Source organism: Anas acuta, chromosome 1 (genome assembly GCF_963932015.1).
Source record: "Anas acuta chromosome 1, bAnaAcu1.1, whole genome shotgun sequence".
Classification (NCBI taxonomy): domain Eukaryota; kingdom Metazoa; phylum Chordata; class Aves; order Anseriformes; family Anatidae; genus Anas; species Anas acuta.
Window position 1 is genome coordinate 16286915 of NC_088979.1, and position 25945 is coordinate 16312859.

Consider the following 25945-nt stretch of genomic DNA (forward strand, 5'->3'; position numbering starts at 1 on the left):
CTGACTTTGCAATTCTATTTCACAAAATAGTTGAGCACACTTTTCATCTGAGTACTCAGCTTCCGGTATGCTTTGAAACATTTACATTTTGAAAATATGTATGTTGTTGGACACAACTGTCCCAATAGAGTTTGTCAAAATAAGTTTTCTAGTGTGTACAGGTTTTATGTAGTATACAAAGTACATAAATTATAGGGGAAAAAAAAAAAGAAGGAATAAATATGCCACAAGTTAAATGTTACGGATATGACTTCCTCACACTTCATTCCTTTCAGCATTTCTAGTTACCTTTGGATTTCTATTACTTTAAAAGTCTGCCCATGATAAATCAGTTCTCATTCTAATATTGCCATGCTCTCTAGGAACTGAGCATGTCATGAAATCCACCAGTGGGAATTACAGACTGACAAAAAATATATAGAGAAAAGATTGTGACATTCCTTATAATAAGACTGTTGTCTGTATTAATGCTAACTCATTGTCAAAGAAGCATCTATCTCTTTTGACTGATGTCTGAATCTACGAATTTTGGTCTTCAGTGGCATGCCGGTTGTTGAGTGACTGAAATGGCTTGAAGTAGATAATGCAAATAACTCCCTGTATTACTTAAATGCTTTATTTTTTTCTTCTCTATTAGTCGATAATTACTTCTAGAAGCTTAATTTAATTTTTGTCTGAGGAATGTCTCATCTCCCATGTTCACCTCCTACTTCCCAAGAGCACAGCCTTATAACTAGGCAGGTTGTAGTATCTCAAAGAAAGAATTTATTATCAAGTTTAATTTAAAATATTAGCTCTGTTGGGTATAATTTCTTTCAAATATCAGCATTAATTAAAATGAAATTGGAAAAAAAAATCACTTTTTCAGTTACCTATCCCAGCCTAAAATTAGGCATCACTTTACATTTAAAAACCACTTGGGAGAAGAAAAAATTGTGTGTCCATTTTGTTACTACCAGTATTCATATTTTTATTTGATTATTTGGCCTTGAACCAAACTATTGAAGTAACTTGTTACTAGAAAACACTAATTTTGAGAAATATGGGGGAGTCATTCAAGGGGATGGGATTACCTTCAACTCTTCGTGAGGTAATAGGACAAAGAGTACAGTAGAACATCATTCAGAAACATTAAGTTTTAAGATACGTCTGCTATCTGTGTGTTAAGTATGATTTGTTCATATAAGTAGTGTATGCTTTGCTCATTTTAAAAAAGAATAATTTGTTTATTAACAATTAAAAATACTGTAGTCAAGTGAAGAGCGATTTAGTATTTGTGTGAGGTTGTTAATTTAGCATGGAGTCATTACTCGTTTTATTTATTTTTAATATTATTAAATAGTACTTTTTGAAGAAGAAAATGTTTCAGGATGAAGTACTAGTTAATTTTAATAAAAGTGAAGGAAGTGGGTCAATAAAAATTCTGGCAAATTTCATAGTTTAAAGAGATAAATACATGTCTACAATATGTATCTGTAGCAGACTTGTTCTATAGCAAAAAAATCTTGCTACTGATATGCAAAAATTTAAGTGCATTTGTGACTTTTTAGTCACAATTTTGTTACTCAGGAATGATGTTTGGATAGCACTTACTGGAGCCTTTATTAAAGAATTTTAAACAGGGAGCAAACCAGTTTCCCATCCCAGTTTTCATATAGGCAGTTCATACAGGAAGCTTCCATTTGTCCTAAACTTCAGTCAGCATTTGAGAATCACCTGCCATCACTGCTGCTGCACGAATCATTGTTCACATTTTTTCACAGCAAATATTTGTTTGGCTTGTCTGTATGCAAACACCTTATTTCCAGAACATGGATTTCAAACTGGAATTACCTGGGTCAATTAGAAGCAGATTTGGTAATTGTTGTTGGCATGCAGCAGTAATAGAGTCTTTCACCCTCAGTAAGAGAAGTTCGTTCTGTTGTATTGTCAGGAATAAATAGGAATGAAAATTTTTGTTCCCAAGACTAGCTAATCCAACTAGATTTACACAGCAATCAATTCTGACTGGAGGTGCAGTTTTCTCATAAGCTGTTCTGTTGAGTGAACCCAGACTGATTTGAATCCCAGACACATCATTCTGTTAAGCCTTTGAAGTGAGGCAATTATAATTCTCATTGTGTATTTAGTTGGAACAGTTCCAGTAAGTTTGCTTCAGAGAAAAACAAATTGTTTTCTGTTTCACAGACAAAACAAATGTATCTTAACAAAACAAATCCTTTGCCTCAGGGGAGTTCCTGTACTGTCCTTTTTGTTTCCTGTACTGCTCTTTCGGTTAATCTTCTATTTCTGTGTAAGAAGTTGAATTTGATTTATAAGATGGTGTATGGATATGAATATGGAAGCTGTTTTTTTTTTTTTTTCTCGTTTTTTTTTTTTGGTCTCTCTGCTGCATTATCTCCATAACATAAGGGTTTTGCTGCTGTTAGCAGGAGTCCAGAAAAGATCTCATTCCCTTCTGTATTTTTTCTGGGCTTACAAGATGAAGGGCCTAGTTTGTTACGTTTTATTATAAGATGCTGGGAACTGTTTTGTGTTCTCTAATGTACTGAGGGCATGTGAACTAAATGACAAGGAGCCTACTGAACTATGTATTGGGTGGGATCTCTGCAGAAGAATGGTCCCCCTTACCTAAAGAGTCACCTCCTGTTTAAACGATGCTTTGAGCTGACAGACAATAATTTTGTTGACAATGTGTAGGAGACTTTACATTATATATACTTATCTTATTTCTTGTTTGTGCAACTATAAATGTTCACTCTACAAACGCAGATTTCCGTACATTTAGCTTAAAGCTGTAGCAGCTGTTTTCAGACTTTGACCTGCAGATGTAGGCCACTGTGTGCTGTGCTGTGTGCACAGTCTCATCAGTCTTCAACCTCTTGGACAGGCAAAAATTGAGAAAAAAGTTGGGCGGTGATTAATGTGATAAAAACTGGATATGGTGATTTTTCCATGTAGACAAGCACAGCACATTGCCATCCTGAAGCATTATAAATTGTTTGCCAACACTTGATAAAACATCTGATAGGCAATTTTTTGTTGCTTTTTGAATAAGTTACAGAAGTATGTTACATATACGGATGATGAGGTAGCATTTTTATCCTTGGCTTATTTTCAGTCTTGTGACGTATTAAAGGAGTAGAAAACTTAATAAAATACTTCATAGCAACTACAACTATAGCTGTTGCAATTACAAGAAATACAGTTCACACTGCAGGTTTGTTGGCATTTTCTCTGGGCATCAAATGTATCTACTGATACAAAGTTGAAGTAATCAATCATTTTCTTAGTAGCACTTGCAGGAAGACTAAGCAACATGAGCTTGATGTTTTTGGTTTTAAGTGAGTGACAAAGTTTGCTGCTAAATCAATCAAATACGCACAACTCAGGTGCTGAAGTGACTGAAGTAAAAACACACGTATACTCCCACACCAGCACGTATCTGCCAAGACACCCATATCTTTGCCAGTAAAGTCCCCCAGCCTTGTAGTTGTGCTACTACACATGAGTAGAGCAGCTGCTGTCTTGGCTGAGCTGGGCTGCGTAGATCTGAGCTGAGCATCTTGGCACCTGTTTTATATACAAGGCTACTGGGGAATCACAAAAATGGTATTCTTGCAGTTGAAATCTTTGAAAATGCTATATAGCAGATGAGCTGTAGGAAGCCTGAGGCAGACTGACAGCATTATTTTAGAAGACATTTTGCTTAGATAAAATAAAAAAGGCAAACAACCACCTACCAGAAGAATGGGAGGACATCGTGATGCTTTCTTCATATAACATTGTGCGTTGGAGTATTTCCCGAGGAAGTGGAAATGAGTTCAGTCATACACCTCCAGAAAGCAACCAGACTAGTAGCCGACATTGAGATTAATGGTGACATCTAAATTGTTCATTTTTCTGGGTAAAATTCTTGCCTTCAAGAATTCTTCAATTCTTGATTTTCATTTTAAAAAGGTTGTGCAGATATGGTGTGAAAAGTTTTGGATACAGAACCAAAGGAAACATTTTTCCCTTCATTAAAAAAAAATAAATCAACGATTATGACTTGACCATAGAGTAAACATTATTCAGAAATAATAATATATAAAAGCAGATTTGTTCGAAATAAATTGTTTTGGATTAACTGTTAGTCTTTCTGAGGAGGAGGAGGACTTTTAAACAAAATTAGTAAATTATATATACTATTAAAATATAGCTATTACATATTTATAAATTTTGTGTGTGTGTGTGGGAAAAGTGAGTTACATTAACACAGAGCAGTGCTCAGACTGTCATGTCAGAAATTGACAGTTGTGGCCTTACATGATCCAAGAGTGAGAGAGTCACTGGTTTAAGCTTATACTTTTGTTGCTCTTCAGAATACCCTCCAGAGAATGTTCACAGTTCATCTCATCAAAAAACATGTGGTTAAAGTAGGTTGTATGTCTTGTGACTTAGAAGGGACGACTGATAAAGGAAGACTGAAGTCACAAACCTGCATGTAAAAGTCTACAAAGGAGAGAGATGATGCTAACCTATAGTAACCAGTTCAGCCTGGCTTAACTGTATTTGCATCCTTGAGCTCTTGAACAAACCTGTGAAGAACTATTGCTTTCTGAATGTCAGTAGTTTAAATTATTTTAAATAATGCTTTGGTGTTGTTCTGAACCATATTCTGACTGTAAATATAGTCTTTGATGGAAACGAGAGTAAAGGAAGTGTTTCTACATTACTGTTTTTTTGTCTTTACTAGGAAACCCGGTTAGATGACTATCATCATGTTGCAGTGGCTCTTGGGAAGCAGGAGGGATATGGACAGCAGCATTCTGATGTAAGAAGTTAAGAAATGTTTGCAGGTCTTTGTAACTAATCACTTGAACATAAACTTAACCTGATGCCTTATTTAAAAGTCTATAGTCTCAGATGTAGGGCCAAGGAAAATAAAGCTTACCTTAACCACAGTGTTAACCAGGTTATTCATTGGACTGTTACCTTTAGTCCTATTGTGCCTATTTCAGAAAAGGGCTGGGAAGGACTTTGTTTAAAAAAATAGTGTGTAGACTTGATTTAGAAGAGGCACTTATAGCCTCTGTCAGATTCATGCAACTGTACTATTTGCCTTGCTGGAATTACACATGCAGGTAGCATACAGCAGACTGCACAGTAACACAAGCTCAGAAAAACAAGCCTGTTTTTCTTTGAAATACAAATTTCCTTGAAGTGCTGAAACTAATGGAGAGACCATGACTCACTCATCTCCAATATCGGAGCTTAATCTGGATTTAGCACTGGGAATTGTGAGTTGATTGTTACAGCTTTTGTCCTTAAGTGGCATGAGTTTCTGGGAGGAGACTGAATGCATGCACAACCCCAGTGATTGCTGGTTTTAAAAGGCATCCAGGTAGGCATTCCTCTATTAGAATAAATCCTGATGCTATCATCTCAGATAATCATGTCTGCTGTAGAACAAAGGAGTTTGTTTTTCCTTTTTCTGGACTTAAACATTCATTCTGTGGTGTTTGCAGGACTCCCTGTGCCTTGTTCTCTCAGGTTTCTGACTTGAGTCTTAAATAAAAACTTGCTTTTTCTGTGTGCCCTATTACATGTTTCTGTGAGTTAATGTATAGCCTAAATTAGAGACAGTGACGTTGGTATTAACTGTAATACTTTCTTATTCGGTAACAATATGCTGTTTAAACTGTATGGGAAAGGTTGCAGGAAGAAAAATTGAGATATACTAATTCATGTAAAATTGTGTTTTCTGTAGGTGTGTTCCATGGAACCTAATCAACCACAGTTTACATTATTGACTTTTGAAGATTTAGTCGCGTCTGGTATTCCAATGGCACCTGAGGATTCTGCATGTTGGGACAACTTTTGTTCTAAGCAAGAGACTCCAGTGAAACAGAGTTCACATTCAAGATAAGAATGCTTACAAGCAGCGGTAAGGGGGAGGGAAGGAATTGTCAAACCTCTCATGATGTTCTTAAGGTTGTAGAAATATGTATACATGTATAAATGAAAAGTGTTTTTCTTCATTTAAAATACTTCATTATTTAACAGTCTGATATTCACCTTTTCAAAAATGACATTCTTTATCAATATTTTAAAAAGATTCATGTTTCCTTGCTGAAGGAATTCTGAGTGAAGTCTAAGCTGATCACGTTTCTTTGCCTTTGGTTCTCACACTTAAATTAACCGTGCTAGGAACAAGGAGCAGAGCTACAAAGTACTGTTGATCAGTCAACAAATTTAATAAATAAAATGTATTTCTTTACTTCATGACAAAACTTACATTATGATATGTTAAAAAATGTTATGCCTTGTTTAAAAAAAAAAAAGTTTTATTCTCCAACGGGTGAATAAAACCAGAGGAATTGGTACAAATCCTTTTGCTGCTATTATATGACACAAGTGTTGTACAAGATGTGAGATTTGTATAATAGCAAGCAGAAGTCTGAATTGTACTACCCTGGGAACAAAATCTGTGTAAAACTAGTTTGGGGCAGGGAATTACCTTAAATTTCATATTAATTTAACTTACAACTTTGGCTAATTAAACCTTTCTGTATGTAACTTATTATTTGATTTTTAACTTTTTTCTATTTTTTTTCTCTGGGTGATAGATGTGTCAAACAGCAGTTAGATTTTCTAGGCTTGCCTTTACAGCTTTACAGTCCAAGACACTAAGTCACGGGAAGAAAACAAAACAGAACATTTGTTTGTTCTTTTTTCAAATGATTTTTCAGCATCTGAAGACAGAACATTTTACTGTGTTACAGTGAATTACAATTTTTAGAAAAGATCTATAGATTTTGAGTGCAGCTTCAGAATATTTTATACTGCTTTTCAAAACAAATACTATTTGGTAACATGGGTCCCCCAAGTGCCATAAATACCGTGTAGTCTTCCTAAATGTAAGAACCTTAAAGACCATGTAGTTCCAACCCTCTGCCATGGGCAGGAACACCTGCCACTAGGCAAGTTTCAAAGCCCCATCTAACCTGGCCCTGAACACTTTGAGAGATGAGGCATCCACAGCTGCTCTGGGCAACCTGTTCCAGGGCCTCGTTACCCTTACAGGAAAGAATTTCTTCTTCATATCTAATTATCTAATCTAAATCTATCATCTTCTAGTTTAAGAACATTCTCCCTTGTTCCATCATTATCTACCAGAGTAAAGAGTCTCTCTCCATCCTTTTTTGTAAGACCCGTTTATATATTACATACAGAATCACACAATTTCTAGGTTGGAAAAGACCTCAAGATCATCGAGTCCAACCTCTGACCTAACACTAACAGTTCCCACTAAACCATATCCCTAAGCTCTACATCTGAACGTCTTTTAAAGACCTCCAGGGATGGTGACTCCACCACTTCCCTGGGCAGCCTGTTCCAATGTCTAACAACCCTTTTGGTAAAGAAGTTCTTCCTAAGATACAACCTATTGAAATACTGCAGCAAAGTTTTCCTGGAGCCTCCTCTTCTCCAGGCTCAACATCCGTACTTCTCTCAGCCTTTCTTCATAGGAGAGGTGTTTCAGCCCTCTGATCATCTTTGTAGTCTTCCTCTTTACCAGTTCTAACAGATCCACATCCTTCTTGTGCTGGAACCTCTAGGCTGGGCTGCAGCACTCCAAGTGGGGCCTCAGAAGGGTAGAGTGCAGGGGGACAATCACTGCATACCACCTGCTGGCCTCTCCTTTGTTGAGGCAGCCCAGGATGCAGTTGGCCTTCTAGGCTGCAAGCACCCACTGCTAGGTAACATTGAGCCTTTCAACCTCGAGAATCCCCAGGTCTTTCTCTCCAGGACTATTCTCAATGATTTCTTTGCCCACTCTGTACTCATGTCTGGGATTGCCTCATGTCAGGTGCAGCACCTTGCAATTGGACTTGTTGAACCTCCTTAGGTTCTTATGGGCCCACTTCTGCAAACTGGTCCAGATTTCTTTGAATGGCATTCTTTAGTATCAATTACACCACTCAGCTTGCTGTCATCTGCAAACTTGCTGAGGGTGCACTCAATCCCATTGTCTATGTTGCTAATAAAGATATTAAACAGCACTGGGCCCAAGACAGACCCCTGAGGGACACCACTCATCACTGGCCTCCACCAGGAGGACATTGAGCCATTCACCATTACTCCCTGTGTGTGGTCATTGAGCCAATTCCTTATCCACCAGTTGTGTTGGGACCCAAAAATGAATATAGTACTCGAGGTGTGGCCTCACCAGAGCTATTGGAGAATCACTGCTTCCTTCTAACTTGTTTACATTCCTCATGGCTTCATTGTCAGGAGTACTATGTTATCACCAACCACTTGGTCAGGTGCACCCCATCGTATGTCACCGTGTCCAGTCTTTCAAAATCACACCTGAGATCACAGAACCCAAAATCCTGAACATGGCACTGGCTACGCAACCAGTCATTCACCTGGTCTGTATGCTGCCTCCTCCTTGGGTCCCAGTCTCCAATGGGGAGGACTAAGGAGAGCACCACTTGTGCTGATCCCTTCAGCATCTTTCCAAGGAACATAAAGTCTCTTCTGATGTTTTGGTGTATCCTTGTCGCAGCCTCAGTTGTCCCCACGTGAAGGAACAGGAACAGGTGATCAGACGGGTGCTGGCCAGGGACTAAGCAATCCAGCCGCAACCTTGTTGTTTTTAATAGAGTCCCAAAGCTTGGCCCCAATTTGGTCCTATGTTTCAGGATAATAAACTGTCTGATTTGTAATAGAGGGGTCATTCATAGCAGCCCATACAAGCACATGCTGCAAGGCAGCAGAGGGCACAGTTTTTCCCTGTTTTATTTGAGAATAAGCTGGAAAGTTCCCAGGATATTCTTTGTTTCTAAGGCCATGTGATTCCCTGTTGTTATGAATGAAGTCTCAACTCAATTTGAATTTAGTAATATTTATAAAAGAATCCTTATAAAAGGCAAGTAAATAGCGCTGGGTGTGCGGGGAGTCTATGCTCTACCAACACGCACACAAACATCAAACATTCTAAATATACAGAACATTGCTTTTACATACTAAACCTGAGTACACCTATACACATGTACAATCAGAAAAGGTAACAAACAATCTCCAACAGTCTCCATTTTCCTTTCCTTTTCTTGATTACAAACAAGTCTTCATTTTCCATTCCTTTTGAACAGTATGTCTTGCTTTAAGTTGTCAAGCAGCCCAGCCTTCGGGCCTTATGTATCCCGTTCTTCCTGAATCAAAGAAAAACATATCTATCTCCTTTTCAAGGCCAATAGGGCCTGGGTCAAAAGGCATGTCCAGGTCACCAGGGGGCATAACAGTAAAAGCCTTCAATGGCTGTAGCAGCAGAAGGGTTGATGGCGTAGCAGTTGGATCAGTAAAGGAGCCCGCAGCTCTCTCACTGTCTGGCAAACCACACATTTCTGACTGTGGTCCCACAGGGCTCTTTAAGGCCTCAGAGATTGCTTGCCAGGTGCTGAGCAATCCCACCGCAACCTTGTCATTTTTAGTTGCAGAGTCCTACACCTTGACCTTAATTTGGTCCCATGTTTCAGGATCATGAACTGTCCGATTGTTAATAAAGAGAATAAGCTGTAAGGTTACCAGGACAGTCTTTGTTCCTAAGGACGTATGATTCCCCATAATGCGCAACTTCTTACTGGCGAGAGGCAGTTGTGTGCACAGGTGTTGCCTTCAGGTGGCAGTGGCAACCTGGTTCAGGAACGGCACAGTGACCAACCCCAGGCCGCTCGGGCCATCAGCTCACAGACACCAATGTGGTGGATGGCAAATGGCGTTTATTGGAGTTACATATATATGGAGTTACACGGTGTTATATAGCTTAGGTTTACAACGTCACTTCCATCTGCTTACATCATAAATTGCATGCTATTGCCTGTCAAGGGAAGGGCTCTATCTTTCCATACAGCTCGATATCTTCCGGCCACCAGACCCTAACTATCTACGTTTCCCCCTTCCCTATGTATAACTAAATTAGCTAAAATATAACAATCTAAAAAACAATTCTGCTCCCGTCTCAGTTTTATACTTTATAATAATCTTAAGAGGTAGGCATCATAACTTGAATAAAAAGCATAAGGCACAATAACCAGGAGAAAACTAGGAAGTAACTGGTAACAATGGTGTGTAACTTGGGATAACTAGGGATAACTGGGGCCTAAAGTATTAAGTGTCTTGGTGTTATTGGGAGCCACATCCTTGGTATTATTCTTGGTATTGTTTACTAAGGGCCTGGATGTCTGTGGGCTAAGAACCAGGTTCGGCCCAAGTGCTTGAGGTGTTTGGGGCATGACTTTGATCTGTATTGGTACTCCTGGATCTTTGAGAGCGTTGTGAATAAATACTGACCACATTTTCCCCACAGCCCAACCCGTATTGGCCGGGTTTTGGATCTCTACCATTAAATGGGTACAAGTACCTCTTTGGGCTATCATTCCATCGAGTGCAAATTTTGGATGGGCACACCCATTTGGTCCCCATTTTACTCACAAGAATTCGTCTTTTTCCAGTTTCCATCTATCACTTGTTACAATGGTCTCACACCCCCAATATCCACAAAACCAATATCCTAGATAGTTACAATAACCGTTTCCTGGGTTTGAACTAGGGCACCAATATGTTCCCCATAATGATTTAGATTTAGATCCTCCAACTATGGGGAATAAATCACCAATTGTAATTGTAAAAGTCAGAGCACCCGCTGTTATGTTTTCCTTTATCACTCGATCGCTTGCAGTGTCCCGCAGGAGCGACTTGAATGGCTGATGGTGATTGTAATCTGATTCTGTCTTACCTGTAGTAGCAAGCCCCAGAATCAAGATCACACAAAGGCATCGCAGCCCCCCCCCCACGGAGGCCGCTTCGCTGTTGTCTGGATTCTGCCAGTGTGGAACTCTCAGGCTTAGACAGGACGCTTGCTGACTTGTTGGCTTCTCTTGTCACCGGGGTATACGGATTACGGGGGCATCCGATGATCCGGTCCTGTGAACAGAAACTCACAGTTTTCATTAGTTTTATTCTGAAGGTCTGGTTTGATGGACTTAAGCGGACACCATTTGAATCTTTTTTGACTGCAGCATACCCTCGCCCTGTCAGTACTAATTTCCACCCTTGTTCCCATTCTCCCAGGTCATTTCTAACTATAACTGACGGGCCTTCTTCTAGCGCTCGAGTGGCCCAATGTTTTTGGACGGGGCTATTCACCTCCTCTCCCATGGGGAATTGATTTAATGCTAACAAAGCAGTTGCTAGCAAGCGTGCTTGGTCTCCTGAGGGAACGGTGGCAGTAAAACCTTCTGTTTTTGCTAATACCTCTAACTTAGATTTCAGAGTTTTATTCGCTCATTCGACTATGGCTTGTCCTCTACTATTATACGGGATGCCGTATATTAGAGTAATACCCCATTTCTGAGCGAATGCCTGGGCTGATTTGGACACAAAATTTGAACCATTGTCCGTTTTGATCTGACAGCCACGCCATGGCTGTCAGCCAATGTTGGATGGTTGCTTTGGAGTCGGCCTTAAGGTGTTTTGTGGCTACGACCACCCCACTGTATGTGTCTACGGTTACCGCTAGCCACGCTCAAGGTCTCAGCAACTGACAGAGCGTAAAATCTGTCTGCCACACCTCAGAGGCTTTGAGACCTCTGGGGTTGACTCCACTGGACCATAGTGGTGCTTTTTGACAGTGGGGACACGTAGCTACTATGTGTTTCGCGTCGGTGGTCGAAATCCCACATCTCTTAGCTAGCGCCTTAGCTCCAATGTGGAGGGACTCATGTAGCTGGTGGGCATCTTTTAGTGTCCATAATCCTTTTGCAGCAGCGTCTGCTTTGTCGTTACAGATTTGGTAAAACCCTTTGATTGGGTTGTGGCTGTTGATGTGGATGACCGATACGGTGCCGTTTCGGGAGAAAAGTGCTTCTTCTAGCATTAGAGCGACCATGGATGTTGACACGCCGGGCCCCGACATGCAAACAAGCAAAGTTTGGCTACGAACATTGAATCGGTCACTATGTTGAGGTGTTCCACTGGGAACAGTCCACGGGCTAGTACTACGGCCATCGCTTCTAATTGCTGGACTGAAAGCGCACGATCGGTCATTTTAATGCAGTGCCATTCCCCTCCCGATTGCCATACCGCTGCTGCGGTTGAGGTTGCTGAGGATGCATCTGTGAAGACCGTTGGTCCCCATTGGGGCCGGTCCATGATCTTCCATGGGAGGTCGATGTTGACAATTTTCAGCATTTGAGCCCAGGGGGGCTTAATAGCGTATTGGACTTCTCTGCAAAATCCGGCAAGGGCTATGGCTAGAGATTCTGACATCGCTACTGATTGCAGTAGCAGCTATTTACGAAAGGGTAGATATGTCATGGCGGGTTCGATACCTAGGTGTCTTAGGGCGAGTTTTCGGCTTTTCATGATGAGGTTACCAAGTCACTCGACTCCTGGAGAGATGCGCGTGATGGTTTTCCTAGGACTATCGACTGTATTGGTTGAAGTTTTTGAGGGGGGGCCTGGGCTAGTGCCCCTACTCCCCCCCTTTCCGTGAAGTATACATACAGATCAAGTGGTTCATTCGGGTTCCACCTGGCGACCGTGCTTGATGATACTTGTCACTCAATAAAATCGAGAGAGTTCATTGCTTCTGTCATCAGAGTCTTTTGCTCCCATGTTTTTTTTTCCTTTTAAAAGATTGTACAGGGGAGCCATGGTTTCAGGAGGAATCAGGAAAATATTGTGGAGCCATTGTAAGGATCCCACTAATTGTTGCATGTTCAGGGATTTTTTGAAACAGCAAAAATCCTATGGCTTGCTGTAGCTGAGCAAACCAAGCTACCAGGGCAACTATGAGAAGTTCCCATGATGGTGTTCCCACATCACCCAATTGAGGAATTCAGAAAAATATTGTTACCAGTAGCTGGCTTCAAGGACAAGGTCTACATGACTGCTAATCACAAGGGGGTTGTTTTCTTGCAGGTGGGGTTGTTTTCTTGTAGTTGTTTGTCTGAGTGCTTTTGACCAATAATCTTGTGTGAAACACTATCCGCCCCTGCTAAGTTCACTATAAAAGTTAGGCTATTTGGGCAATAAAACAGAGCATGATCTGACTCTACTGGTGTCTGTCGTGCTTTCGGCTGTGCTTCCTGCAACATATGGTGCCCGAACAGGCTGAGACCCGGACTCACTGAGACCCGAACAGGCCAGGAGCCCGGAGCGGCGCTGAGAGACCGGAGTGGCACCGGGAGACCCGAGGCACACGGAGGGACTACCACCGCATGGAGAGAGCCCTGAGAGATGCTGCAGAGCCACGGACGACTCTGAGAGACATGGAGAGACCTGGCAGAAGCCGGAACACCTGAGAGACATTGAGAAACTCCAAGCACCGACCCGGACAAAGGACCTGCGGTGAGACACGGGGAAAAGAAACTGTAGGGGGACACAGGGAAAGGAAACCGTGGGGAGACGAGGGGAAAGGAAACCGCGGGAAATGCGGGAGCTGTGGAAAATGCGGGAGCCGCAGAGGGACGCAGGAAATTGACATAATTGACGCGCTGCAGGGCGCTCTGTCTGCTGCTCGCCCTCGCCTGCCTGTGCACTGCTGCCGACGGTGCTAGAGCAAAATGTGAAGAATCCCAGTTCCCGTGTAGTAATGGACGCTGTATTCCTTTACTCTGGAAATGTAATGGTGATGAAGACTGCTCAGATGGCAGTGATGAGAGTACTTGTGTGAAGAAGACGTGTGCTGAATCTGACTTTGTGTGCAACAGTGGTCAGTGTGTGCCAAACAGATGTCAGTGTGATGGGGATCCGGACTGTGAAAATGGGTCTGACGAGAGTGCTGAGCTGTGTCATGAGAACATGCCAGGTAAATGAAATCAGCTGTGCTCCTCAGTCAACCCAGTGTAACCCAGTGTCCTGGAAATGTGATGGTGAAAAAGACTGTGACAGTGGAGAAGATGAAGAGAATTGTGGCATTGTGACTTGTAGTGCAGCAGAATTCACATGCAGTAGTGGGCAATGTATTTCCAAAAGCTTTGTCTGCAATGGTCAAGGTGACCGCTCCGACCACTTGGATGAATCTTTGGAGCAGTGTGGCTGCCAGCCTGCACCTCCAGTGAAGTGTTCTGTGAGTGAGGTGCAGTGCGGCTCAGGTGAATGTATCTACAAGAAGTGGTGATGTGACAGAGATCCTTATTGCGAGGATGGAAGTGATGAAATTAACTGCCCTTCTCGGACCTGCAGGCCAGACCAGTTCAGATGTGAAGATGGGAACTGTATCCATGGGAGTAGGCAGTGCAATGGTGTTAGAGACTGTCTGGATGGCACTGATGAAGCAAACTGTAACAATGTTATTCAGTGCTCTGGGCCTGGCAAATTCAAGTGCAGAAGTGGAGAATGCATAGATATCAATAAAGTGTGTAACCAGCAGAGAGACTGCAAGGACTGGAGTGATGAGCCCCTGAAGGAATGCAACATAAATGAATGTTTGGTGAACAACGGTGGATGCTCCCACATCTGCAGAGATTTCATTATTGGCTATGAATGTGACTGTCCAGCTGGGTTTGAGCTTGTAGACAAGAGAACCTGTGGAGATATTGATGAATGCCAAAACCCTGGTGTCTAGTCAAATCTGTATCAACCTGAAAGGTGGCTACAAATGTAAATGTAGCCGTGCCTATCAGATGGATTCTGCTACAGGAACCTGGAAAGGGCCATACGGGTACAGAAATACAAATAACACCTGTGATTACAATGACACTGCTAAGCAGGGTTTAGGGGTTTATGGCATGGAGACAAGAGGTAACAACTATAGTGTTTGGAACAATTGTACAGCTTTGGCCTTACCTCCTGATGTTTTTCTGATTTGTGGGGATAGGGCCTGGCAAGGCATCCCTGCAAATGCTATCGGATGTCCATGTTACTTAGATAAACTCATTATATTTGCTCCTAGCTTGTCACAGTTCCGTGAGATCGCCGGACGTAAATGGGCATTGCTTGTACCGGATTGCAATGATAATGTTGAATTGTTTGGTGTTGCAGCTAGAGCGGCATTGGCAATTGCCAATTGCAAAAAAAACTCTACTGGTGTCTGTCATGCTTTCAGCTGTACTTCCTGCAACAGTTGCATATCATGGAGCATTTTGATGTCCCGACAGATTTTTATCTGGGGGGGGGGGGGGGTTATGTAAGAACTTGTGATCCCCACTCCCAAAAAACTTACACATGGCCCTTTTTTAATTTTCACGCTCGCAATTTCAAACCTGTTTGTTTTTAAAGTTTCTGAGACTGTTGACACTAGCTGGTCCACTTGACTTCCTGATGGCGCAGCGATCAGGATATCGTCCATGTATTGGATGATAGTCGCAGTCGAGTCACTGCGCCGAACTGGCGCCAGTGCCCGATCTACCATGATCTGGCAGATAGTAGGTGAGTTGATCATTCCTTGAGGCAGCACTTTCCACTGGAAGCGTAAGTTGGGGCATTGGCTGTTTGGAAACACGACAGAGAAAGCAAACCGCTCCTTGTTTTCTTCATGTAGAGGTATCGAGAAAAAACAGTCCTTAATATCAAGGACAGCACAAGGTTGCCCTTCCGGTATCATAGAGTTCATAGGCAACAACGTTTGGACAGGACCCATTGGTTGAATTATCTTGTTTACTTCACGCAGGTCATGGAGGAGGCGAAACCCTTCACCAGTTCGCTTAGGTATTGCAAAAACTGGGGTGTTCCATGGGCTAGTAGAAGGCTCTATATGACCTCGTTGTAGTTTGCGGTCGACTAGCTCTAGAAGAGCATCCATTTGAGGCTTCGACAGGGGCCACTGCTCGACCCACACTGGGTCGGACGATTTCCATGTCAGTCTAATCGGTGGAAGTGGGTATGCAGTAGTGGCCCTTCGGGTAGATTTCTCACCCTGGCTTTTTTTTATAGGGCTAAACTGTCCCTTCCCAACAGGGGAGGGACTCCTGACATGACATATAGGAAGAGAGTAATGGTTTTCTTTGGTTCCTTTTCAGTATGGAGCGTGATTGCAACCAATTGGGCGCTCTTCCGAGCTTGGGTTAATCCCCCAGCTCCACCCACCATGGGGGCGTCTTCCAATTTCCAACTCAGAGGCCAGTTCGTCTCAGGGATAACTGTAATGTCTGCTCCAGTATCAATCAAAAAGGGGACACTAATGGTGTTGTCATTTAAGGTATCATAAAGGGAACAGATCCCCCACACCACTGGCGGGTTATCACACTTTACTGCCAGGGCCACCCTGGGGTCTCGCCCCCAGAGGGTGGTCCTTGCTGTCCCTGAGATAAGGACAGGTTCGGCTGGACCGTCGGTTGAACCATAAAATTGGTCGCCTCTTGAGGGGGCAGTGGATTCGGGGGCACTGGGTTCTGTAAAAAAAAAAAAAAAAAAAAAAAAATTGCTTTCTTGTAATGGGTTCAGGAGCACCGTGCCCCATCCGGGGTTGGCATAGTTGGGCCACCTCATGTCCCAAGTGGGAGAGGGCTGTGCGTGGCCCAATTGCCCTCTCTCCCTCCCATTTCCCTGGGTTTTAGATCTGCTTCCTTGATGAAGTGCCCTTTCTTTCCACAGGCCCAACACAGTCCTCTAGGTCAGTTTTGGTCTGGAGGGAGCGCTGTTGGCAGATGCCCCAACTGAGGGCAATTTGCCGTGACGTGGCCTGCCTGGCCACATCTAAAATATGCCATCACATTAGCTATTGTGGTGCGAACAGCTACCTGGATCGGGGTTAGGTGCTCTTCTTTAGCGACATGTTTAATCATGTCCGCGATGCTAGACCCTGCCGGCAGTGATCGCAACATTTCTTTGGTTGCCGAATTACACTGCTGGTGTAGGCATTCTGCTACAACTGGGCCTTTTGCCTCCACAGGCAGTGGCGAAGAGTCGACCGCTGCCTGGAGACGATCTACAAATTGCGTAAAGCTCTCACTTTCACTTTGTTTTATTGTTGACCATGGCGATGGTTTGGCAATGACTCTAGAGGCTGTACGAATAGCTTCTCTGGCCGCACGAGTAGTTGCCATAACTTCATGGGCCCGCAGGCCCTGGGCTCGCGCCTGGGGGGGTGATCATTGTTGGGTCCGTACCCATTAGCCGCTGCAGGCTAGAGCCATGTAGGGGGTGATCTGCCCCAGTTACTTGGGCCAGTTGTCTTGTACAGTTGTCCTCCCATTCTTGTTTAAAAACGATCATCCCTGCCCCGTCAAAGATCAGTCTCCAAGTTTGTTTTATATCAAACAGGAGCATGTTGTCTCCCCCGAAAACACCATCTATGAGGGTGGAGACCATTGGAGAATTAAGCCCTTCATCTGCGATGGCTTTAACAATTGCTTGTACATTCTTAGGGTTTATTGGCGAGTGGACCCTCTGTCCCCCGTCCGTCACCTGGACCGGGAACGCTAACATGGCCGATGGGGCCCAGTCGGCGCACGCAATCTTAATTTTCCTCCAATCCGTGAGAGGAATTTCTCCCCCTCATGGTTCTGCTTTATTTCGGATGGGGATATTTTTGCTTTTGATTCTGTCTGTCCCCATTTTCTCCTCCTCCTCCAAATTTGAATCAGTATCTGATCCGGAGTCGGAACTCAACTGACTAGTTACTTCGGGTTCCGGTACCTTTTTGTCCAGTTCTGGCCCTGCCCACCACCCTTGCAGGCGGGCTGTTCTCTCCCTTGTGGCTCGCCCTGCCTTCTGCTTGGCAAGGTTTTTGCCCTACAAAGGCATTTTTTCAGATGGACGTTCTGACTGGCTCTCTGCCCCTTGCTCACGCTTCTACCTCCTTCCCAGTTGCCCCCACAACTCCTCTCTTTCTCATTCTCCTCTGCCTCCCGCCTGCGCGCGCCAGCCAGATTCCTGGTCTCCATTCTGCTAGCCTGTTCCTCTTCAGTCCTTTTTCCTGCTTCTTTATTGATGACGTAACTTCATCGTAACTTCATTGTGTTGCCTTTTTTTAGCTTGAGGGTAGGCTCCCCTCTTATACCCTTCTTTCTACAGCAGTTCTTTTCAAAACAACTTTTCATTGTCAAACAGCTTTGAATATAACAACAGCAAGCACCCAGACACTTCCATGCCTTAATGGCTGGAGAACAAGAAACCGGAGACTGCATGGAGTCTCCTGAATCACCCTTCTTTGTTCCCTCTAAACTCTTTTACATTCCTGATGGCCTCATCATGAAGAGTCTGATGTTATCATCAACCACGGGGCTCGCCCACCCCATGGCCACGCTCCCAAATCTCCCCCTTCCTTATTAATATCAACCATTTTCTCAACATGAATTACCACTCCATATATAACATACCCATCAGGTGCTGGCCACCCATTTGGTATTTGGTTACTGTCTGTCCAATTTTTCAGGTTTCCCGGCATGTCTTGAGGACTTCCCCAGGAGGTTCAATTTAATATTGTCTTACTCCATTCATATCCTCCTTCAAAGACTAAATCCTCTACCAATTGTTTCCCATTCTGGTTTTGCCAGCAGGTTCACCCAATTATGCTTGTTTGTAATACCCATTGTGTCATTCTATTACCCTTTGCCGGTTTCCAAATTTCTGGGTCTGAAGTGTTTGCTTCCATTGACTCCCAAGGCCAGCGTTCCCTTTGATTTGTTCCTCCACAGACAAAACAGTTTGTTACATTTAATGCCTTTGCAATATTCTCTTTAAGATTTATAAGCAAGTTTTTAGCAGTGTTTGGAATCTGATATTTAGCTCCCATTTCAATTTAATGGAATCATAATCACTTTGTGGCAGATTCCCTAGCTCTTTTGATAACCCTTATAGCTATGATAGCCCCAGGATCCCCCTTTCTTCCAATTGCAATTCCATATTGGGTTGCTTTCCTCTGCTTTAACTCACTCGGATTATGAATAGTATGGTTCACTGGATTACAGTCCCTTGAACTATATTCTTTCTTTTGTTGCTGACGGAAGGAAGACCCAGACGCTCAATATGAGTGAACAGTGAACTTCAACTTTAATGGATAGCTCAGTCGCCTTTTATCTAGTTTGAACATAATCAACTCATACATATTGCAGAAACTAAGCTCAAGATTAGCTAACACTTCCCGGGCTTTTCAGTCTGGTCCTCCTTCTTTTGGCTACCTGTCCCGCCTTAGGGACTTTCCCGATCGCCCAAGGGCATCGTGTCCTTGAGCCTGATTGGCTCTCATCCAGCTGCGTATGTGCCCAGGCTCATGTAAGCCGAGTACGGTGCTTCACCAGCCCATTGTCTCCCAACTGCCCAACATCCACATGACCTACCTCACTTAACCATTCCTCCACAATTCCCCCGTTTTTATTTTGCAGCAACTATAATCAATATAACTATAAGTAGAAAACGAAGTTCTTCTTTGACGAAGAAAAAACCATCCACCCATGTTCCCAAAAACAGATTTAAACCAACCTTCAAACCAACTATCTTGTACTACAATTTTTTGCGTATGATCCCTTAACCATTTCAACGAAAGGATCAGACGCAGAAGCGAGGAATAGGCAAAATGAACTTTGTCTGGTTTGATTTGCCCAAGTGACCCACATATTGGTTTGAGGATCGATTTTGCTTAGGATGGCACTATTACGTCCAACCGTCATTGTCAAAGATAATGCAACCAAAATCCCTTGTGCCGTTAGATCAGCCATGGTTGCTGTTATTCGTACTTGATGACTTTTCTTCAATGGCTGGTTTAACGCACCGACTAGGCACCCAGGTTGGCCCTGTAGGGGAAGAGATACACACATAACCTCGCCCCATATAAATCACGTCAGCAGGCCCCAGCCATTGTCCCGTTTTCATATCTCGGTACAGTACTCTCATCCGCGTTCCACCGCGATTCCGTGTCCCACCGCGATTCCTTTTTCCGCGTCCCACCGCAATTCCGCGTCCCACCACGATTCCTTTTTCCGCGTCCCACCGCGATTCCGTTTCCTGCGTCCGAATTGTAATGACTACACGTTGGGCAAGCTTTTACTATCGCCTGCGCAAGTCCCTTAGCGTTCTGGTGAAAAATAGCATGAGCCTCCCGAGCTCTGCAAAAGGGTGACAGTGGTGCTTCAGTAGCTGTTGTGGCGAAAAAACAGTCTTTCAGATCCACAATCAATAAATGCCAACCCTCTGGTATCATAGCAGGATTAGGTAGACCAGGTTGCAGTGCTCCCATGGACTACTCCATGAGCATGTATTAGACTTTCCCGTTTTAGCGGCCACTGCTCAACCCACACAGGTTCATCAGTTTTCCATTTTAGTGGGATTGGGAAAGTCCAAGAAATGGTCATACCTATAAATGGTGGTCTGACGTAAGAGCAAGAATGTCTCTCCCTATCAGTGCTTGTACTCCATCTGGCAATGGTAAGACAGATACACTGCATTTTACAACTTTGTTACCTATTGTCCATTGCAGTACTGGTGATAGACGAGCAATAGTCATACCTCCTACTCCTGCTACAGTGGTACTGGATTCGAATGTAGGCCAATGCGGTGGCCAAGTTTGCGCACTGATTATTGTCACATCTGCGCCAGTGTCCAACAATGCCTCAATTTGCAGTTTCTCATCCTTTAAACATACTGTGAAACCATAATCTGTATTTCCCCAGAATAGTCTTTATCTATAAGTCCAACCAATATTTGTAATCCATTCAAGGTAGCAGACGATCTTCCGATCAATAAAGCTCCCACAGGATCACCATTGACAATAATTGGTCCCATAACTCCTGTCCTTACCCTGGTGGGTTTAGAGTCCAATAGCATTACATCTACTGCTGTTGCCAAGTCCAAGCTGAGACTCCCTCCGGTGGCCGGTCGGAGGTAAACGGTGTCGTTCCGGCCGCTGTGGTAAATGCCGCTTTTTGTGTCGTCGTGGGGCGGTCTTCCCGCTGCTCCGGCCGTTTCCCGACGCACCATACCGACAGGTCGCTGTGTTATGCGTATTGGATTGGCAGTTCTGACACCACACTGATTTTGTTTTGCACTCTCGTTTCCTATGTCCCGTGATCCCACAGCGAAAACAACGCGGTCGCGGGGTGAAGACCCTCGGCCAGTAGGACGGTTTACAATCTATATCTAAAATGCTCCGCTTTTCTAAAAAGCATTTAGAATCATAGAATCATAGAATATCCTGAGTTGGAAGGGACCCTTAAGGATCATCAAGTCCAACTCTTGACACCGCACAGGTCTACCCAAAAGTTCAGACCATGTGACTAAGTGCACAGTCCAATCTCTTCTTAAATTCAGTCAGGCTCGGTGCAGTGACCACTTCCCTGGGGAGCCTGTTCCAGTGTGCAACCACCCTCTCTGTGAAGAACTTCCTCCTGATGTCAAGCCTAAACTTCCCCTGCCTCAGCTTAACCCCGTTCCCGCGGGTCCTGTCACTGGTGTTAATGGAGAAAAGGTCTCCTGCCTCTCGACACCCCCTTACGAGGAAGTTGTAGACTGCGATGAGGTCTCCCCTCAGCCTCCTCTTCTCCAGGCTGAACAGGCCCAGTGCCCTCAGCCGTTCCTGGTACGTCTTCCCCTCCAGGCCTTTCACCATCTTCGTAGCCCTCCTCTGGACACTCTCCAACAGTTTCATGTCCTTTTTATACTGTGGTGCCCAGAACTGCACACAGTACTCGAGGTGAGGCCGCACCAGCGCAGAGTAGAGCGGGACAATCACCTCCCTCGACCTACTAGCGATGCCGTGCTTGACGCACCCCAGGATACGGTTGGCCCTCCTGGCTGCCAGGGCACACTGCTGGCTCATATTCAACTTGCTGTCTACCACGACCCCCAGATCCCTCTCTTCTAGGCTGCTCTCCAGCGTCTCATCGCCCAGTCTGTACGTGCAGCCAGGGTTTCCCCGTCCCAGGTGCAGGACCCGGCACTTGCTCTTATTGAACTTCATGCGGTTGGTGATCGCCCAGCTCTCCAACCTATCTAGATCCCTCTGCAAGGCCTTTCCACCCTCAACAGAGTCCACAACTCCTCCAAGTTTGGTGTCATCAGCAAACTTGCTCAAAATACCTTCTATTCCTACATCCAGATCGTTTATAAAAATATTGAAAAGTACCGGCCCTATACGCCGCTTGTCTTTTCATACCTTTATATACATCGGTTGCAGCCTTTGCAAAGACCTCGGCGGCGCTTTTCCGTCGGGACCCTATATAGGCTCATCCCGGGTGTGGGGACTCCCTTCCACCTTCCGAGCTGCAGACCTCGGCGACGCGCGACCGGCAGGATCCTCTCCCGGGTGCGGGGACTCCACGTCCCTTTCACCTTCCTGGCGCGGGTGCGGGGATTCTTGTCCCTTCCACCTCCTGGGCTGTGTTGCAGGACCGGCTTCCCTTATTCCGTCCAACCATGGCCCAGGATCACTGCCATCGGTGTCCAAATCCCGTTCAGACCGGTCCCTGTTCAGGCGCCAATTTGTTGTCGACGGAAGGAAGACCCAGACGCTCAATATGAGTGAACAGTGAACTTCAACTTTAATGGATAGCTCAGTCGCCTTTTATCTAGTTTGAACATAATCAACTCATACATATTGCAGAAACTAAGCTCAGGATTGGTTAACACTTCCCGGGCTTTTCAGTCTGGTCCTCCTTCTTTTGGCTACCTGTCCCGCCTTAGGGACTTTCCCGATCGCCCAAGGGCATCGTGTCTTTGAGCCTGATTGGCTCTCAGCCAGCTGCGTACGTGCCCAGGCTCATGTGAGCCGAGTACCGTACTTCACCAGCCCATTGTCTCCCAACTGCCCAACATCCACATGTCCTACCTCACTTAACCATTCCTCCACATTCTTTATTTCTCCCTTTTTAAGATATGCCTTTAATCCAGTACACAAAGTGGGATCCTTCTGCCATGTACCCCAACATACACAGCTACAGTCCTGTGGTGGTTTTACTCAGGTAGGCAGCCGAGCTCCACCACAACCGCTCTCTCACTCCCCCTCTCCTCAAAGAGGAGACCTTTTGATCTTGACCTTATTCTGTTTAATAGCAAAGCCAGCTTTCAGGAGAATTTGAATTATTTTCTTCCCTTTCTCAAAAACTTCTTCTGCTGTGTTACCCCATACGATGATACCGATGTACTGCAGGTGTTCGGGAGCGTTCCTCTGTTCCAGTGTCATCTGGATCAGTCCATGGCAAATGGTAGGGCTGTGTTTCCACCGCTGGGGCAGTCAATTCCAAGTATACTTGAAGTATACTGAGGTATACTATATACTATAGTATACTATACGGCATTAGGGTACACTGTGCGCCTGTGTCCACTAAAGCTTTATATTTCTGCGGTTCCGGTGTGCCAGGCCATCGAATCCACACAGTCCAGTAAATCCGGTTGTCCCTCTCCTCTACCTGGCCAGAGGCAGGGCCCCACTAGTCCTGGTTGGAGTATCTATCAATTAATTCTTCCAAATGTGAAGTAGAAGTCTCTTCGTCAGGGTCAGGAGTAATACTAGCCCTTCTACTGCCTCTGGGGGACTGCCCAACAGAAACTGGGGCAGCAATCCTCCTAGGGGACCCCTTTGTTGCTGCTGTATCTTTCCGTAGCTCACGTACCTGACCAGCTAGAGCCAAGGTTGGTTCACCGTCCCACTTCCTCATATCTTCCCCATGGTCACGTAAATAAAACCACAAGGTACCCCGCGGTGTGCGTCCCGGATTCTCCCTTGTTTGAGCCAGAGACTGCTGGCGCTTGATGGCCGAAAGATTCTTCTGTCTAGGTGAGGAGGAAGCTATGTGTTCATCTAACTGTTGGGACAGTCTCTCCACAGCTGAAATGCAGGCCCGTACTGGGGCAGAAAGATTTTCGTCATAATTTATGAAGCTGATTGGACATGTTGTCCACAGTTGGCCCCATCTCCTCCTCCCAATCCATTGCTGCCAGTGCGCTGGTATGTGATGAGGGTGCAGCCCGTACAAACTTGCGCCACATGGACGTTATACACTGGACTTCATCAGAGTCTTTAGGTGTCTGGGCATTGTTTAAATCTCTATAAAGCATCTCCAGCACAGCTAATTCCCGCAGCTGCTGGAGGCCCTTATCCATAGTGGTCCATTTGCTTACTTGGTATACAATATCTTCTTTGTGGGACTGCCTTTCTTTCACAGCTGTTAGGATTCACCTCCAGAGGCTGAGAACTTGTGCCTCTCTCCCAATTACTCTATCAATGAGCCTTTCTGTAGAGAGGGATCCCAGCTGCTTGGCTTCATTGCCTTCTAGCAGTTGGGTATTGGCCCCAGTATCCCAGCATCGAAGCAGCCAGGTGAGGATGTGCTCACCTGGATGATGACTGAAATCTTTTCGTATTTCTCACAGCTCACTCAAGGATAGAGACCAAGTAGTTTCTGATTCATCTATGATTTCAGTCTCTTCTCCCTGATGTTGCCGTGATGCTGCTGCTTTAGAGCTGCTTGCCTTTTCCTCTTCTCCCTTACCCTTAGGAGGAGCTTCTTCCCTTACTAAGGATCTCTGTTTCCACTGTTTTGTCTTTCCTATAGGGGCAACTGATACCATAGATGGTTGGTCCTCTGGGGTGGTCACAGTGTGTGCTGTCTCATCATCAAATTCAGGAACCTCCCTATTCCCTTGAGGGTGCTGGACAGTGTTAATTGACATTTGATAAGCATAAGCCAGACCCCAGCAGAGTGCAGCAAGCTGGTGGAGTTCTCTAGTATTGCCAGGGTCAGGGCATACATCTTTCAAACATTCTTCCCATTTTCTTGGATTTTGCACTTGTTCAGGGATGAAATTAAGAACCATTGGAGGAGAAAACCGTGATAGGTACCTGCCTAAATCCCCACACACACCTTGCCACCCACAACTACTTTGTCTGGGGACAGGTCCTTGGATAATATTCTTAATAAATTGCTTTACCTTGGGGAAGAAGACAAACACTAGACCTAGTAATAGGAGGATAATATCTGACCAAGGGTATCCAAGATACTGAAAGGCTGCTGTAATTAGCCCACAGGGAGAAAAGTAGAAGGCACCACCCCCGATACTATTCACTGATTGACTGCTAGGGGCAAAAAAGAAGGCGCTGTAATTCTTAATATTTTCAAAAAGATAACCTCCATGAGACCAGGAAGATAACAATGCAGGGCCTGAATACCAAACAAAACTGAAGGCTGGTATGTTACAGCACAACATGATAAAAAATCCAAGCACAGACTTCAACACTTTCTCCGATCGGATGTGAAGGAAAAAAGAAAACAGGGAGTGGACTACATACAACATAGCCACACAGAAAAATATTACCAGAAAAACGAACGTTATGACTACCAGTATGTTAGTTGTAAATACTTCAACCAATGCTATTGTTACCTCAACCCTCGAGCCCCATGTTGGGCGCCAAAAAGGACTGTGGTGGTTTTACTCAGGTGGGCAGCCGAGCTCCACCACAACCACTCTCTCACTCCCCCTCTCCTCAAAGAGGAAGAGGGAGAAAATACAACACAGAGAACTCGAGCTTTGAGATGAGAAAAGTTTAATTAAACGGAAAGGGAATGGGGAGAAGAAAAGAAACAATAAGTCCACATGGAAGCACAGAGAAAAGGAAAAAAAAATTATTCTCTACTTCCCATCAATGAGCAATGTTCGGCCACGTCCTGGGAAGCAGGGCCTCAAAACGTGTAGCGGTTGTTCAGAAGGAATTGCCCCCTCCCCCACAAGAGCCTCCCTTTTTATTGCTGAGTGTGACATCAGGTGTTATGGAATATCCCTTTGGTTGGTTTAGGTCAGCTGCCCTGGCAATGTCCCCTCCCCATCACTTGCCCACCCCCAGCCTGCTGGCTCCTGGGGGCTTGGAAGGAGTCCTGATGCTGTGCCAGCACTACGCAGCAACAGACACAACACTGGAGTGATACCAGTGCTGTTCCAGCTACAAGTGCAGAGCACAGCAGGCTGCTGCAGGGAAAAGGTGACTCTAGTTCAGACAGACCCAAGTCCCCGGGCGCATGCC

At 44.5% G+C, this 25945-nt stretch overlaps 1 protein-coding gene and 1 pseudogene across 3 annotated transcripts in view; both read left to right on the top strand.

Moving 5' to 3' along the window:
• Nucleotides 1-25945, top strand: part of AASDHPPT (aminoadipate-semialdehyde dehydrogenase-phosphopantetheinyl transferase) — a 57473-nt gene that overhangs the window by 21523 nt on the left and 10005 nt on the right. For 2 of the 3 annotated variants that reach the window (XM_068670335.1, XM_068670329.1), the window contains exons 5-6: nucleotides 4739-4816; nucleotides 5753-6565. In XM_068670335.1, the coding sequence (XP_068526436.1) occupies nucleotides 4739-4816; nucleotides 5753-5911 (237 nt within the window). In that variant the 3' untranslated portion in view covers nucleotides 5912-6565. Of the gene's footprint in view, nucleotides 1-4738; nucleotides 4817-5752; nucleotides 6566-25945 lie in introns of those variants that run through there. The other variant, XM_068670334.1, reaches the window with a different exon arrangement.
• On the top strand, nucleotides 13540-19795 carry LOC137850183 (very low-density lipoprotein receptor pseudogene; annotated as a pseudogene).